We start from the raw sequence: 16,336 nt of genomic DNA, 5'->3' as shown, positions 1-16,336 counted from the left end.
CGAAATATCAAAATTGGTATGCCTCAGGTGGAATGCATTAATCAGCGGAGAAGTATCTATTCACTGCCGTAGGATTACGGACATGATGACGATGTTGTCGGAATTCGGATATCGTTACCGCGCATACCTACTGCATAAAGCCTACCTGGAATGCGTTGGACTGGTGGCGACAATTTGCAGGAAAACTATAGACGAGCTAAATGTCAGTTTAAAAGGCAATGTCGCAAACTGTCACGCGTTTCTGCTTAGGCGATCTGTAAAAAATTGCCTGTTGCAGCGGTTGCAGCTGATTGGTGCAAATAAAAGACTGCTCATTGTTCGAACTACTTACCAGGCTCATGATGTGGAGCGATTTTCTCATAGGCTGTGATGCTTTGATGCTAGCTGCAGCGAGCAACAGTGGCTGATCAGATTCAGCTTAGGAACCAACATGAATGATGCCTCTTGAGCAAAGCTGTGAGCTGGCCATGTGCCGTGCTTTCATCTCATCATGCTTTCAAGTTAATGTTTCATTTCATTTCTTTCGGTTTTCCCCTTGAAACTGGGAGCGTGTTTTCATTTACTTGGTAATGAAATGTTTTGCTTATTTATGAAGCCTCTGGTGTTATTTCCCGGGCGATCTTTTAATCATCGCTGGACAATATATGTCCCGGCGCTCTGAGGCCGATGGCGCCATGGCCAATATCTTTTATCACCAGCTTGACCCGTTCACTCCCAGCTGGGAGACCGTAAATAACTGGCGGGTTTGACCCCACTGACCCGCATCTCAGGCCACGAGGAGCTAATTTTGGAGGTCGCTGGTGGGGGAGAACAGTGTCTGGCGTCTCTCTGATCGCTATTATTGCCACTTGAAATATCCCATTCTCTGCTTTCATTGCAGTTCTTTGGGCGATTTTTCATTAGTCAACTGATATGTTTTTACTTGCTTGAATTATGTGGGCGTCGTTCTGCTGCTTTTCACACTGACCCATTTGAACATTAGTAGGTAGGTACCTAATGTCTGAAAGCTCCGTTTTCCAATGCATTTCCTTTGCAATGCGCCGTCGGTAACTTCTGGCATTCACGATGGGTATTGCGATCCGTGGCTATTGCACCATTGAAACAGAAATGAAGTAGGTATGCTGAGCTGAGATATGGATTGCTGTTCTGCTCTGTAGGAGGAAAATGTTTTATTCTACGCTGTTGCTGAATAGCAACCATTTTTCAGCTTGCCAGATTCGCCCGTCTTTCATGACATGGTTTGGTAGTATCGCATGCACGCTGGTTGATCAGACACTTTGCAATGTGAGACTTTTCTCTGCCACCATCCTCTGGTTTTGCTTCAGCAGGCACGTTTTCGCCAAATCGCTTTCAGTATGCTCCTCTGAATTCACATTCTTAGTCTACATACAGTCTGTGGTGTCAGTGCCAGATCGCAGCATTGCTCGGAGCTGCGATCTCATTGCTCGGAACTCCACCCCGGGTCGGTCTGGGGCGGACGCTCAACTCCGCTCTCTCCTCGATTGCTTGTGCTGCTCCGAGCAGGGTCGGGTTCGGACGTGACCCGGCCCGGGTCACGGGAGCCGCAGGTCACGACCTCACGGCGCATCCCAACCGCACGAGCAGTCACGAAACCCCGGAGCGGCCGGCGGGCGGGCTGTGTGCGGCCGGGCTGGGGAAATCGAAAGTGGAACGGTTTGTTTGTGTCAGCTGTCACCTGCGGTCCGGCGCTGTTCGGTCGGCACTTGTTGGTCGTGCAAGTCAGCAGCATTCGTTTAAACCGGGCTCGTGCAGCGGGATTTGTGGCAGTCGTGCTGTGCGACTCTCCGATTTCTCCGGTCACTCGCTGGAATAGGGGTAGTTTTGGGGGTGGTGGGCTGTAGAGGTGATAGTGCCCGCTGCGTGCCTCCTTGCATGGGTTTTCTATCACCTGATGCACCAGTACCTATTAACGGCACGTCGGGACAGCTCTACGATAGACAGAGTGTGAAAGTATCCAAATTTGTAACCAAACATATCATGACTTGTGAATTGTGATTAAGTATCAGTGCTTCGAATGCCCGCTCTCCATATACCTTTCATTCGGTTGGATCATCATTGGAAAGCTCATTAGCGGCCCATCCCCAGCTGTACTGCCGGGGAGAGCGGTGGAGCCGGGGCGGGTCGGGCCGCCGTCATCACCGACCTCTGGCCTCGCCAACCGGTGTGTTTCACACACGGCCCGGCGCCTGCACCCCGACCGTTTTCCTGTTGGCTCCCCACCACCGCGGTCGCCTGCAGCACCCCTGTGGCTGGGGTCGGGTCGCCCGGTGGGCGTCTCGGCTCACGTCGGCGACTTATTGGTGGTCGAACCCGGAGACTGGGCAAATATTACCAACACGGCGAGGCGCCCCGCAAGCAGCGGTGTTTACTAGGGCGGGTATTGGGTTCTGTTGTTTGTTGAGGTACGGTAGTGCGCCAAAGGTGGGCGTCTGTGCCAGAAAGGCTGAAAGGAGCGGTGTCAGCGGTTGTCCTGCACACATTTGTTGCAAATGTAGGTTGAGCGCTAGCGCACTTGTGAATAAGCAAATTTATTTGGGCTTCACGGTTTCATGACGGCCTATACCATGCCTGAATAATGAGTATTGTGTAAAGCTGATGGGTGTGGTGCGCGGTAGCTATTTGTGGCGTTCCAGATAGGCCAGTACATCTGGCTTTTCATTTAACTGGTCGCTGGGTCTTGTGGAGTGATATTTGTGAAATGAATGTATCAATTTGTGACAAATGTTTCTTTCCATCAGTTATGACGATTATGAGACATAACGAGCTGATGCCGTCCGATATCGTTTCACCTAATCCATTTGCTTGTTTTTCTATTTAGCCTTACCTACCGCTGTCACTCACGAATGGTCTGCTACCTCTCCGACCCAATGCCTAGCGCTCGCTACTCTGTTCCAAATTCACTTGCTCTTCTTTGAGCAAGGCCCATCCCCTCAGACGGCTACGAGGTTTGCCTCCGCTAATAACAGTTCTCTGGATTCCTTTCCACTTTCCTCTTGTCTGACTAACAAGTCTCTGGGCTTCTCTCCGTTGCTGGTCCAATCCGATCACGTACTGTTCAGTACGTCTCATCTGACCAGCCAGTCATTGGACTTCTCTCCGCCTTTCGCCCAGACAGTTTGCGACCCGCGTCGCCATTGGAGGCTGCATGCCCCTGGGCAGCATAGAAAGGCGGTGAAAGCTCAGACACGTGGGATGGCTGTACTTTCCGTGCAAAGTTCAGCTAACTTTGTCCCATGGGCTGGCGATAGAAGGTGGTCTGGGAAGTTAGTTGACAAGTTTGGGACGCTCATTGCCCATTTGCTACGTCTGAATGTTGTCCTGGTCCATCGCCGACTCGTACGGCTGAGCTCATGGCGCGCAATAGGTGCCTGTATATATCTGAACTGCGACACGTTTGACTTATAGTTAGTTTAGCTTACTGACCTAGCTCATTGCAGACGTCTGCGTTGAGCAGTGTCTGGACTTGAACCCGGGGCCAAAACTCCTTCCGCACCCTCTAGACTCCTCACTCCTCTCGAGGACTCCTACTCCTGTGACTCCCAAAACTCAAGACTCATCAGACCGGTGCTCGTTTCCGAGCCGTTCCCTGGTTAGTGCATCGTAAACAGTTGGCCGGACCGCGCTAGTCCAGTCTCCATCTCCGACCGGACCCACCACAGGCGTGTTCAGGTCCAGGTTATAAATCCGGACCACGAACGACGCTGGCCGACGGTTGGGCAGACCGATTCTGGACGTCTATGGCCCGACCTGTCGTGAGGAAGCGAGAGCACGCACCCAACGGGGAGACGACCGTTTTTGGATTATCTGATGGCCTCCATATTCAGAGCGAATCCTCTGAACCTTGGAATCTTGGAAGCTGAGCCCATGAAGTTTGAGATTGAATTTTGTCTCTTTTTCTGAGAATTTAGTGAATACTTCAAGTTCTCGTGCGCTTGGGCTCATGCTGATTCAGAACAAATAGCGTACCATTTGACGGTTACGCTCGATAACGCTTCCCAGCGGCAAACAGACAAGGTCGCCAGCCTAGGCGGGAGGTTTGAACGTCCAGTGAGCCGGTACCGGTGCCGGGGCTTTTGCCGTTACATTATGCCACTCAGCGGTCGGTTGCAACGGACCGAGGCCAGGGCTGCGCTGGAGGTGTAACTCCGGCCGCTGCTCCTATGTAGGCCGGTGGCTTTGTGGCATAATGCTGGTCTTAGAAATCGTTTGTCAAACTGACCGACAAGTAAGAATGTTGAATATTTTACGTTTTATCTTTCGCGGTAGGCAAAATGTTGCGTATTTTTCTTGCGTGTCACAAATCTCTTGCGAGTGCCGACCCCGATTCGGTTCTGTGGAATTCGTGCAGATTATGATAATAAGTTCCATCATGGAAGATTATGATAATAAGTTCCATCATGGAGGTCCGTTTCAGTTCTGTATGGGATCACATCGCAAAGGCCCGCTGAAGTGCATCGTCTGCCTGGTCTGTTCACACGGCGAGGCGGACAACTTTGGCGCCCGGCTGCCGTTTGTTGTGCCCGTTGGCGGCGGTCCCTCCGTCTGGTGTCGTTTCAGATCGGAGATATCCCCGACTCGGAGAGTTATGCTCTCTTCTATCGTCGCCCCGCCACTCGCAATTTGCTTCTGCCCAGTTACACGTTATGAGAGACAGTGTACTTTGGAAACGTGCCAGGGTGGCAAAGTTTCTGCCTTTCCGAAAATGTTTATCTGTATGTGGAACTGAATTGATGTCTGTGAGACGCTGACAATACGAATATCAAATCCTGCTGGGATACAAAATTCGGTAAGTCTAAGTTTACTCCGGAATGTAACGTCGCAGGTCTAACACGCTGAAAAGTCGATTACGCCAACCTGACTGCTCAATTCCGGTTACGCCTAGCAAATAGGCTGACTACTCTTCCCTCATGGGTTGCCGCCCGCTGGATAATGCCAATGCATTTCTTAATCTGCTGGTGCCAGAACTGCCCTACATCGTGCCGTTGTGGCAGCGCTACGGCCAGAGATTCTGTGGGCTGATTACGGCGACCACGGTCAGTGCCTGGGGCGTCCGAGCACAGCCCCCGGCGCCCGGCACTAATGGGATGGCTGGTGTCCGCCGCAGCCGCAGCCGCGACCCGCCTGGGATGGGCACCATTCACTGTCGCCCAAAGCCCTTGTCGGCTATTGTCGATGGCTGTGGTGCATTGGCTCTTCTCTTGGTTAGAAGGGTCTGAAGTCTGCGACCTTGAAAAAAGTGAAGACTGAGGAGCATGTCAGTCATTGCTCCAGTAGTCACAACACTCAACAGCACACTGCATGTGATTGGGATAGAGATGATCGGATATCAATTTTCTTATTCTGTTTGGTCGACTCCGGTCTCCGTTCTCACAACTCTGCGCCGGCCGCTGGGTGTTGTGACTCCGCGGTGGTCCGGCAAGTGTTGTACGCGTGTTATTACGGCGTCAATATGATGATCGATGGCGCCTCCTCTCCGCGCTGACCCGCACCGACCCGGGCCTGACCCAGTAACCGGCACTGCCGCCGCTCGGACCGAACGGCGTGCTCTGAGTGCCATCACAGCGGTCATCAGAGGCCGCGCGGGCTGACCCGGCGCCTGCGCTGACCGTTGACTGCGCGCTGCTGACCGCTGACCGCTGACCGCTGACCGCTGAGTGCCGACCGCCGCGCTGACCGCTCGCCGGAGCCTCTCACTCTCACGCCGCGCCCGGGGCGGGCGGCATAACGCGGCTGGTGCCGGTCTGGGTCAGCAACGTCCTAACGTCAGACCGCTCCCTTCGTCTCAGAGCAGCCCAGCTCTGCTCGGCTCTGTTCTGGTAGACTGTGTTTGCCGCCGGACTGGGCTGCCGGCCGCCTGTGCTGGGAGCAGCGATCGATCACCTTGACCTTGCCGGAGCGCCCGGCGTCGCCAGTGGGCGTGGGTCGTCCCAGGACACCCTGCGCTGTCGTGGGATGGCCGGGTAGCGAAGAGATGGTCTGTCTCGGTGAGGAGCAACGGTAAATAGTTAAACGGGTGACACTGGGATGCGCTGTGGTGACGAGGAAATGGTGAAATGAAAGGGCGTATGACTGGCAGTGGCGCAATTGACGTGTGACAACGAAATGGCATGGCGGTTTGAAATGTAGATGACCTGGTATCATGAATGAGCTCATTGAAATGAATGAAATGCCACAAATAGATGGAATGAACTGAATGCTGTTTTAGCTGTGAGGTTAGTGTGTGACATTGCTGTAACGAAACAGCAATCTTATGCGGGCCACACCAGTCTTTTCATGACCCGCTTGCCTGATCCATAACCCGCTAACGATCAATGGTGTGTAAGTCATGTCAGATCCTCACCTAAAACCGTGTGACAACCTTTGCTAAACATCTCAAAAGCACACTCACGTCACCGCTCCCTCGAATCTCAGAACGCCGATGATGTGATCAATGATCATAACACTCAACCTGGCAAGTGCTCTCCGGCGTCTGGGACTCGGGATAGCCCTTCGATGGCTCTTCGTTGGCCCCTCGGAATGTCATTCGATTGCCCATTGAAGGCCCTCCGGCTTGCCTCTGATTGGTCTTTGAAGGTTTGACAACATGTCCCAGCCCATCGCTGCTTCCTGGTCGCTTCCCCTTTTGATCGGACACTTATGATTGGGCCGACCACTGAATCGGTCCCGAGGCCACCCTTTGGACAGTGCCGACTTAGTTTCAAATATACGACTGAGTCTGGATGGGTCGCAATACTTGGCATCATCACGGCTCGACTAATGGAGTGGACACTCTGGAGCTTTGCCTTGTCCGTTCACGCTGACCAGACAAGCGCCCGACTGCGCCCTAATGAGATTGCCAGGAGCCTGTTGTGGCTTGCTGCGGCGCTGGGGAGGTGTGTACCGCACCATCAGCGCGGGGCTGAGCGACCGACCGGCCTCCCGCGAGAGCCACAAATTGATGAGGTGCCTGCCGTTGGGGGGCGGTGGCGAGCGGCTGTGCCGCCCCCGTTGGCACTGTATGGTGATGGCAGGCTGGGTCATCTCCGACCTCGTGCCAGTCGTCAGCTGCCGCGCCCTGAGGCATCACTCAGAATGAGGACATCAGAATGGTCTGAGCATCATCAACGTCTGCCTCGGGCACCTATCTGCCTTCCCCTGCGCCGTCATCCCTCCTTAGTGAACCTTGCGTAGCCTACTGTTCCCAATAACATTGTCACTCACCCTTCTGAACTCACCGTGCGCCGCCAACAAAGGCATGTAGCAATGTAGGAAGGTGCGGCATATCCAACAGTTCTATCATGGATATTCGGCATACGTCTTATTCAATTTGAACTACACTTCCAGTAGCTACTTCAACATTCAGAAGGAAGAATCGACCCATCATACTATTATGCACTTAACTCAGGTGTGAGCCACCGCATCAAGTCAGCTCGAGGGACACCACCTAATCTGTGACTGGTCCGTACCGTACCGTACCAGGACGGGTTGGCCAGTCGGCTGGACCTCCGCCGGGCCTGCCGGTCGATGGACGATGGACGGTGGACGGTGACGGCGGGCGTCATCATGCGGGGGAAGGTGGGGGCGGGAGGTAGGGCGGAAAGAATGACCGCTGAGGGTTGCGCCTGCGACGACAGTAGGCGGTGGTGTGGGGATGTGTTTCCGTACTTACCTTCGAGGAAAAGAAAACTTGGATTTTTTTGCGAATCAATGAATGGATTACGATCACCTTGCGTGCATGAATTTTAAGGGATGCATTGTTTTCAGTACCCGTCTAGAGCGGATGTTGGAGCTGAATTCCAATGAACGAATTCGTTGGAATTCAGAGTGCGCCTGACACTTGTGTAAGCGGCGTTACGACATGACACAGCCTAAAGCTGCCATACATTACGTTGTCACATGCAATTTTCTTTAGACTGACATGGCTCTACTGTGCAATGTGCATGTCCGATGAGCATTGTAGAACGTGAAACTTTGCTGGCAGTTGACAGTGACTCGTGACAGTTGACAGCTCGTCTCCACAGGGCGCCTTAGTATGATTGCGGGTCGCGGCCCGCGGGACTAACGCTGCGCGTGGAGAGGTGCCGGCACCCTTAGATGCTGATTGCTAACGTTACCACCACCCCTTTCTCTGCAGGACGCCCGACTATGGGCGGAGGACCCGTCTGCGTGGTGTGATGTGTGGAGAGGTCACAACTCACAAAATCAAGTCTTGACGTTGTTCGCTTCTTGTTTCCGCAGGGCGCCCGGGTATGGGTGCGCGACCCCGAATGTGTGTGGAGAGGTGCCACCCTCAAGTCCGACTATGTCAAGGACGTGCTCACTGTCGAGCTCGAGGACTCGGGAGAGGTAAGTGACGAATGTCAGCAAGTGCCAGAGTGACTTTAGTGACATGCCGTGTTGATGAGCGACTGATCTTGCACATACGTGACTGACTCTCTCGACGCTTAGTTTGAAATGTGAATTTGAAATATTCCCCTCGCTACTTTTGTATTGTCGCGTATCTTCAATGTAGTGCATCATAACACTCATTTGCCTGTGGTGGTTGTGTTGCTAGTGCGAGCTGTAAAAAAGGTTATGCTAAACGTTATTTCGTCTCGCATAGTTCTGTGACCATATCAATGCAACCTTTTATTATTTTTTTTTTGTGCGCTGCTTTTTTGTTTTATGGATCCTGTTTTGCCTTTTACCAACCACAGCACCGTTATTCCATTATATCCATCCCACCTCCCACAGCGTCCAGCTATCCTTCGCTACCCCCTCGCCCCACCTACCGGTCGACTCAGCCCCCCCCCCCCTTGGTACCGCTGTCAAGCCCTCGTCGTCTCTATGCAGTTATGGAGTCATGATCCCCATTGCTCTGCGTTGCAGTTCATGTGACTCCTATAATAATTTGCTTGCTACTCCTTGTAATTCTGGGCACTGATGACCGATGGAGTCTGGTGGACCTTAAAACGCAAATCATGCACCAGTTATAACCTCGTTATGACCCCGCGTTACCGTGAGTTTAACTCCTCCACTGTTGGTAACTCCCCTCCAACTCCCCATCAACTCCGTCCATGTGCGTCGCCAGGAGCGGGAGCTGACGGTAAATGATAACTCGAAGCTAAGGCTCATTTTCACCCGTTTGCTCCGTTCCCTTTCGTCCTCAGGAGCGGGAGCTGACGGTCAAGGACGACTCGGCGCTACCACCTCTGCGCAACCCGGACATCCTGATTGGCGAGAACGACCTGACCAGCCTGTCGTACCTGCACGAGCCGGCCGTACTGTACAACCTGCGCGTGCGCTTCGCCAACCATGGCTCCATCTACACATACTGCGGTCAGTGACGGAACCAGCACGGTCTTTGAGATCGCAACAAAATGACAATCATAAGCGCACAATGACGTCGCCGTCCATGTCTTTGCTGCGCCCCCAAACACCCAACAAACAAACAAAACGTGGCGCTCTGGCACACGGTGGAATGCTGCACTGTCGCAGGGTTGGATATAATGTCCCGTGTGAGGTCCGAGTCCTATATATGATATATGGTATACTTTATGGCCCTTTTCTGGAGACGAATGATGTGTTAGTCTGCTGACACTGTGGTGTTTTATGCTGTGGTATAGTGCACTTTTGTTTATTTTTACGACTAATGTTTGCTCACACTGCGCGGCTCTGATTTATGGGTTCAGCCTGTGGTAGCTCATATTCATTATGAGGGGCACTTCCATATGCTTGGGTACTGATAAACCCTATGAATAGCGGACATGAGAAATAGTCATCAGCATACAGCTACCGCTTCTCGCTATTATGCTCTATTTACGACCTCCGGACTGCACTAGCTTTGGACTCTTTCTTTGGGAAGATAGGTGAATATTTCGCTACAGTATCATACACAGGCATTCAGTCTTCACTTTTGTTGTCGTTGACTCGACCAAGGGTCGAAGTATGACGAAGTGAAGATGGTGAAGCCAGGCAACGTCCTGCTCAGGCCAATATTCTTTCTCGTTGATTCGCCATCCATGGTCTGATATTCTGCATCCGTCTTTTGCCGTTGTTTGTTGTGTGACTGGTATTGTGCAAGTTAGGTACTATGGTCGTTTCTAGAATTAGCACACGACAAGCTGATAATCACTTATTTCAGTCACCCCTTTGTACTTTGTTTCACACAAGGATCCCTGGAGCTAATCTTGCTTGCTTAGCACCGAACGATAATCGTTATAATCGGTTCAGTATTTGCATTTATAGCACGTGGACGATTGGTATCTACTGATACCAGATAAACCCGTACTTGACATGTTACTTATCGGGGATTTGCGCTTCATTGAAGCACGTAGTGTAGACATAGTGGAGACGGGTGAATCATCGTCGTTTAATCAGTAAATGCATCTCGTAATGGAAGAAACTCGGAGGTCAGTTGGTTCTGTTATTTTGTCCGTTCATTCATTCATTCATTCATTCATTCATTCATTCATTCATTCATTCATTCATTCATTCATTGGTTTTATTGTCTAGTAAGTGGTAGGCATCTTGTACAGTATATGTCGATCTTACACTGCGCCTGGCTCCGATTTCATGGAACGTTATTCGAAACCAAGAAAGTACTTATTTGCTCAATGCTCTTAATAACTACCTGCGGTGGGGGTGGACGGGAGGATTGAGCTCATGGGTCTTTTTCACCTGCCTCCATAGGTAGCTGGTCTGAGTTGAACTCCGTAAAACTTTTGCAAGACGTTTCGGTATATCTAATCCGGAAGCAGCCTATAAACACATATTTTGTTTGAATCTTTATTAAACAAAATAACATTTTACTAAATAATTTACACCTTTCTGACCTACTGTATATTTTTATTTTACCGGGCTATTTTTAGCCTCTCCAAGTCCCAGTAAAAACCGCAGGCGTAGTTTGAGGTCTGATTTCCTCCTGTCGATGATCGAGCACCGATTGAGCGGTAACTTTGTCCAAGACTGACGCGGTGGTATCGTTGAACCGGCTTTCATGCGGTGTCCACCCGCCCGCCATTTCACGCTGTCTCGCCGGTGCTGCAGGGTAGCTGTGTGACCGCGAGATTAAGATCAGGCGGGCCACTGTAGGTTTGCACAGAGCTTTCGCCGTCGCCTTGCAGGCTGTGGTTATCAGGCGTTGCACTGTCATCGGCAAAGCTGGTGTTGATATCCATTGACGGTATACTGATGTGATTTGGAAAATTGCGTTCTGAGCTTTCGGGTGGTCAAAATCAACATTTTCCGTGCTTGCAGCACACGGACTTGACATTCTGTATCAATCGCTGTGTATCAATAACAGCTGCAGGCCTGCATGAGTTCATTTAGAAACTAGTCAGCTGCCGATGTTCGTTCAAATATCAGTCACTGATACCTTAATAATGTGTGACCTTCCGTTCATCTACATAGTTCATCCTCCCGTGACAACTCGTTCGATTTGGCTCTCTGAGTCCCCTACATGTCAGCATTGACAGATGAGTCACCGGGCGGGCGGGGTCGGACTGCGACCGTCGGACACTCGCGTGCCGCGCTGTGTACACATCCCTGTCTCTGGCGGCCAGATACCGCGGCACATTGAACAGTGGCGATTGGCACAGCGGAGGCTGATAGGGGGGTCGGGGCAGGGGGGGGGGGGGGGGGGCGGGGCTCTAGGTGTCTGGCGGTGTGACTGCATTGTGGGAAAGTAGGGCGTAGATGTTTTGGAGTTTACATCCACAGTTCACATAGTTCATTCACAATTCACATAATTTCTTATGCGGACACTTTTTGAAGCCGCTAACCGCACAATTTGTTCGAGACAGTGGAATTAAAGACCGGTGAACTACGCTGTATCTAACGCACAGTACGTCAATCGTCTGCTTCTTCAATTAGCCCCCAAAGTAAAACCGACCGCAAATTGCGTAACGCGAAAATGCTGACCATAATAAGTACTGTGGCGTCGCTGTTCGCCGTTACGACTTCCAATGGAAGCCATTTGACGGTTCTGGTCGGTCGTATTTTATCCCAACTACATATAGTGGTGTTCATATGGTCTCGACCAAGCCGTCCCACGGTTAGCGCCAGCACCGGGCTGGTTAAAGGTCATGCTATTATGGTGCGACCGCCAGCCTGCCCCGGCGCCTGCAATGGCTGTGATGATATAGCCCGTAGTTGTTATAATGTGAAACGAACTTTTGACATTGAGTATCTGAGCAGAACTAGTGGTACGGCTTTGCTACGTGACAACAAAACTCGCCAGTCACTTACCACAAAGCGTGACAACGATACTCATTATATCAGTCACGTGACGGCGAAACTCACTACGCTCACTTAATACACTGTTTGCAGGTATTGTGCTGGTCGCCATCAACCCGTACGAGGAGCTGCCCATCTATGGATCGGAGACCATCTGGGCGTATCGCGGCAAGGCCATGGGTGACCTGGACCCGCACATATTCGCCGTCGCGGAGGAAGCGTACACCAAGATGGAAAGGTGAGCGAGAGAGATGTCACTGGCCGGCATATGTGGGCCTGAGGGAAAAGACCCAGTAACGATCCGATCGGGTGTTCGGAAGAGGGGGTGGTTTGATCTTTGTGGTCTGCTCGGGTGTGTTTCGTGGGTGGGGTGGGGCGTTGTTGAAGCGATTTCGGTGTGATAGTGTGCGACTCAGGAGTAGGGATGCGGGATGGAAACGAAGTGCACAGCTGACACGCTTCCGACCAGGTGTTCGACCGCCGTAACAATCGCTCTTCACCACACCGCATCCCTATAACCACTCACCTCTCTGACAGGGTGAACACCAACCAGGCCATCATCGTCTCGGGAGAGTCGGGAGCCGGGAAGACGGTCTCGGCCAAGTACGCGATGCGCTATTTCGCCACCGTGGGCGGATCAGCCGAGCAGGAGACTCAGATCGAGAAGAAGGTGCTGGCCAGTAACCCCATCATGGAGGCTATCGGGAACGCCAAGACCATCCGAAACGACAACAGCAGTCGCTTTGGTGAGAGATCGAGCTTACTGACGTGATACAATTTTGACAAATGTTTTCGATTGCCGTAAAGTTACGGTCCGTCGTCGATATTTTTGTTATACAGATTCCCGACAAGATGTTAACTGATATCTGTCTAAGCTCGTGTTTATGTTTTGTCAGATCGCATTGGTCATGTGCTTAATGGTCATCGTGGAGGTATTTTAGGTTTAGGACACTATGCTCATCGGAAGTCGTACAACTTGCCAACATTTTGAACATAACTATACCACGATCTCTTCCAAAAGGCAAGTTCATCGAGATCGACTTCAACAAGTCATACCACATCTCGGCGGCCAACATGCGCACCTACCTGCTGGAAAAGTCGCGCGTGGTATTCCAGGCGGCTGACGAGCGAAACTATCACATCTTCTACCAGTTGTGCAGCGTTGCCGACCGCGAGGAGTTCCAGGAACTCGAGCTCGGTAAGTACCGTCCTGGCACTGCGGGTGTGTGTTATTATAGTAGGTACTTGTAAGTGTGCAGAAAGGAAGTTCAGACTTTAAAAAAAGAGGCAGTGGCAGCTGATAGTCTAGGAACGGAGCTCTAAACAGATTTGTTTTCTTAATTAGATTTAAAATTGAAGAACGAAGGGTTTCGATGTAACTTCCATCTGAGCTACATTTAAGTTGTTTGTGTACCTATACTTTTTAATCGAACTTGATGGATTTTACAAACATGCGTAGGGTTATGTACTCAATTGAAATAAACACATACCGCATTCATGAACTATAAAACAGTTTCACACAGGGTTGATTAATCTCCTCTTCCCCCTCCCGCAGGCCACCAGGACGAGTTCTTCTACCTGAACCAGGGCGGCTCGCCGACCATCGCCGGGGTGGACGACGCGCGCTGTTTCGACCAGACGCGCGAGGCGCTGACTCTGCTGGGCTTGGAGCGGCGCGTCCAGACGGCCCTGTTCCGCACGCTGGCTGCCGTCCTTCACCTGGGCAATGTTCAGTTCAGGGAGGAGATGGCCGGCGGCGAGGAGGCGTGCAGTGTGACGGTACGGAGCGGGTTGATCAGAGAATGTAGGGGAGGGAGGGCAAAGACATCAAAGAGTAGGATGGATGGATGGATGGATGGATGAGGGTGGTGGTAAATTGGGCTTGCTGAAGATATGAAATTAAAGGGAATCTTGCGCGAGGTGACTGAGAATTAGGCAACTGACGTGTTGTGATGGCATCTGGCATTTAGAAGTGGGTGGCCATATCCGAGAACAAGCAGTGACCGAAAAATCGCGTAGATTAGTGAATCGCGCTCGTGTATTACCTCCGACAAATAACCGTCGCTTTTTCTACCCACACACCCCATAGGCAAGTATTGTCCCACTGATACCTTTTGCCATCGTTTTCCTCTGCAGAAAGGCGACAAATGTCTTCCAGTGGTGGCCCGTCTGCTGAATGTGGACCACGAACAAATCCGGCACTGGCTCTGCAAAAGGAAGATCGTCTCCATGCGAGAAACGTTCACCAAGAGCATGAACCTGAAAGAGGTGAGGCGGCCGCTGACGGTTCTCGGCACTCTAGGAGAGAGTTGAGGTTGGTCCTGGTTTGCTGTTAGACTGCTAGGAGTAAAGGTGTGGAGTGGCTAGTCTGTTTGCTAAACGGCATAGCGAGCACTTAAAATCTCACACATTGGCTTTCAATCCCTGCGCCCTATTCTGACCCCATTGCCTTTCTGACGCCCTCCGCCCTGCTCTCCACAGGCCACCTCGTCTCGGGACGCGCTGGCCAAACACATCTACGCCCAGGTGTTCTCCCACATTGTGTCACGCATCAACAAGAGCCTGGAGACCCGCGAGAAGGTACACCGCTTCATCGGCGTGCTGGACATCTACGGCTTCGAGACGTTCGAGGTCAACAGCTTTGAACAGTTCTGCATCAACTACGCCAATGAAAAGCTGCAACAGCAATTCAACCAGGTAAGGAGGACGTGATCATGCTTGTGGGGATGGTTCAAAGAAGCGATTGCATTTCAAGTCGTCCATTGATAGATCGAAATTTGAATGGTGCGATTTACCGCACAGCGTGATGATGGTTCACGCTTTGCCTTTGTTATAAACTGGTTCGTTTTTACACACTGGCGCTCGTGTCTCAAATAATCCCATCATTTATACCACTGCGCATCGAAAACCTTGAAAATCCGAACCCTTTAAACGGTGAACATCCTGTTTCAAAGATCTCTTTCTGTTCATCTCTCTCGTCAGCGCGTATAAACTCATCCCTGGCTTTCCTCCATATCATTTAACACTACGTTCTTGTTTCCATCAGCACGTGTTTAAACTGGAGCAAGAGGAGTATGTAAAGGAGCAAATCGAGTGGACGTTTATCGACTTTTACGACAACCAGCCGTGTATCGACCTGATCGAGACGCGACTCGGAGTGCTCGACCTGCTAGACGAGGAGTGTAGGGTAAGTTACATACGGGAAGCGACTATTGAGGGAGCGACGGCTGTTTATTCCGAGGGGAAATGAAACTGCGTCTCTGATCGAGACGCGGCTCGGCGTGCTGGGTCTTCTCGATGAGGAGTGTAGGGTGAGTGGTGAAGGGTTCAGTTCTGCGGTTAGTGGGACTGGTGCTGATCTTGGGTAAGAGGATGAAGGATGAGTGGTACCGAGAGGTTCCGCTAAGTGCTGCTGATTGCTAGAAGAAGGCAGGTCGATTGTTGGGTAGGTGAGACACCGAGAGGTTTGATGTAGCTAATGTTACCTGCACTATTTCTTTGCGCGAGTGGAGGAGTTCGAGGTAAAACGTTGAGAGGTTTGTTATTGCGGATTGGGGGAGGGGAGCTAGCTGTTGTAATGGCGTGCTTGAGTCTGCTGCAGTGGGCTTATGCTGGTATGGTGAATACAACTTTTGCGAACTAGGCATGCAACCAATTTGAGTGTTTTGTTGTTAGGTGTAAGATATTGTGGTTTTAATCAGCTTTTCCCGGTGACTTTGTAATTTTAATGAGCTGGTTAACCTCAAGCACGTAAACTGATGTCTGATAGCGTAGTCACTCCTTTCCCCTCAACTTGTTTGCCACGCCACCAAACTCTGTCCGCTTATTACAGATGCCGAAGGGTTCGGACCACTCGTGGGTGGAGAAACTGTACGACAAGTGTCGCAAGTCGGACCACTTTGAGAAGCCGCGACTATCCAACACGGCCTATGTGATCGTCCATTTCGCCGACAAGGTGGAGTACGAGTCGGCCGGCTTTCTGGAGAAGAACCGGGACACAGTGCTCGAGGAGCAGATCAACGTGCTGCGGGCCAGTCTGGTGAGTAGTTGTTGGGAAAATTTGGGACTAATGATGGCGCTCAGCAGGTTGAACCATTTCACAAGCCCAAGGACAAAATTG

The 16,336-nt window shown here is 51.4% G+C and overlaps 1 protein-coding gene across 4 annotated transcripts in view; it reads left to right on the top strand.

The window, feature by feature from the left end:
• Positions 1-16,336, top strand: part of LOC122392221 (unconventional myosin-Vb-like) — a 62,022-nt gene that overhangs the window by 10,051 nt on the left and 35,635 nt on the right. For all 4 annotated transcript variants that reach the window (XM_043386840.1, XM_043386839.1, XM_043386841.1 and 1 more), the window contains exons 2-11: positions 8,239-8,346; positions 9,150-9,318; positions 12,310-12,454; positions 12,754-12,962; positions 13,238-13,414; positions 13,772-13,995; positions 14,353-14,484; positions 14,698-14,913; positions 15,263-15,403; positions 16,049-16,255. In XM_043386840.1, coding sequence (XP_043242775.1) covers positions 8,239-8,346; positions 9,150-9,318; positions 12,310-12,454; positions 12,754-12,962; positions 13,238-13,414; positions 13,772-13,995; positions 14,353-14,484; positions 14,698-14,913; positions 15,263-15,403; positions 16,049-16,255 — 1,728 coding nt within the window. The remainder of the gene's footprint in view (positions 1-8,238; positions 8,347-9,149; positions 9,319-12,309; positions 12,455-12,753; positions 12,963-13,237; positions 13,415-13,771; positions 13,996-14,352; positions 14,485-14,697; positions 14,914-15,262; positions 15,404-16,048; positions 16,256-16,336) is intronic.

This window comes from Amphibalanus amphitrite, unplaced genomic scaffold, assembly GCF_019059575.1.
Source record: "Amphibalanus amphitrite isolate SeventyFive unplaced genomic scaffold, NRLGWU_Aamphi_draft 000475F_arrow, whole genome shotgun sequence".
Classification (NCBI taxonomy): domain Eukaryota; kingdom Metazoa; phylum Arthropoda; class Thecostraca; order Balanomorpha; family Balanidae; genus Amphibalanus; species Amphibalanus amphitrite.
Note: the sequence above shows the minus strand (reverse complement) of the source record. Positions and strands in the feature narration are given on the sequence as shown.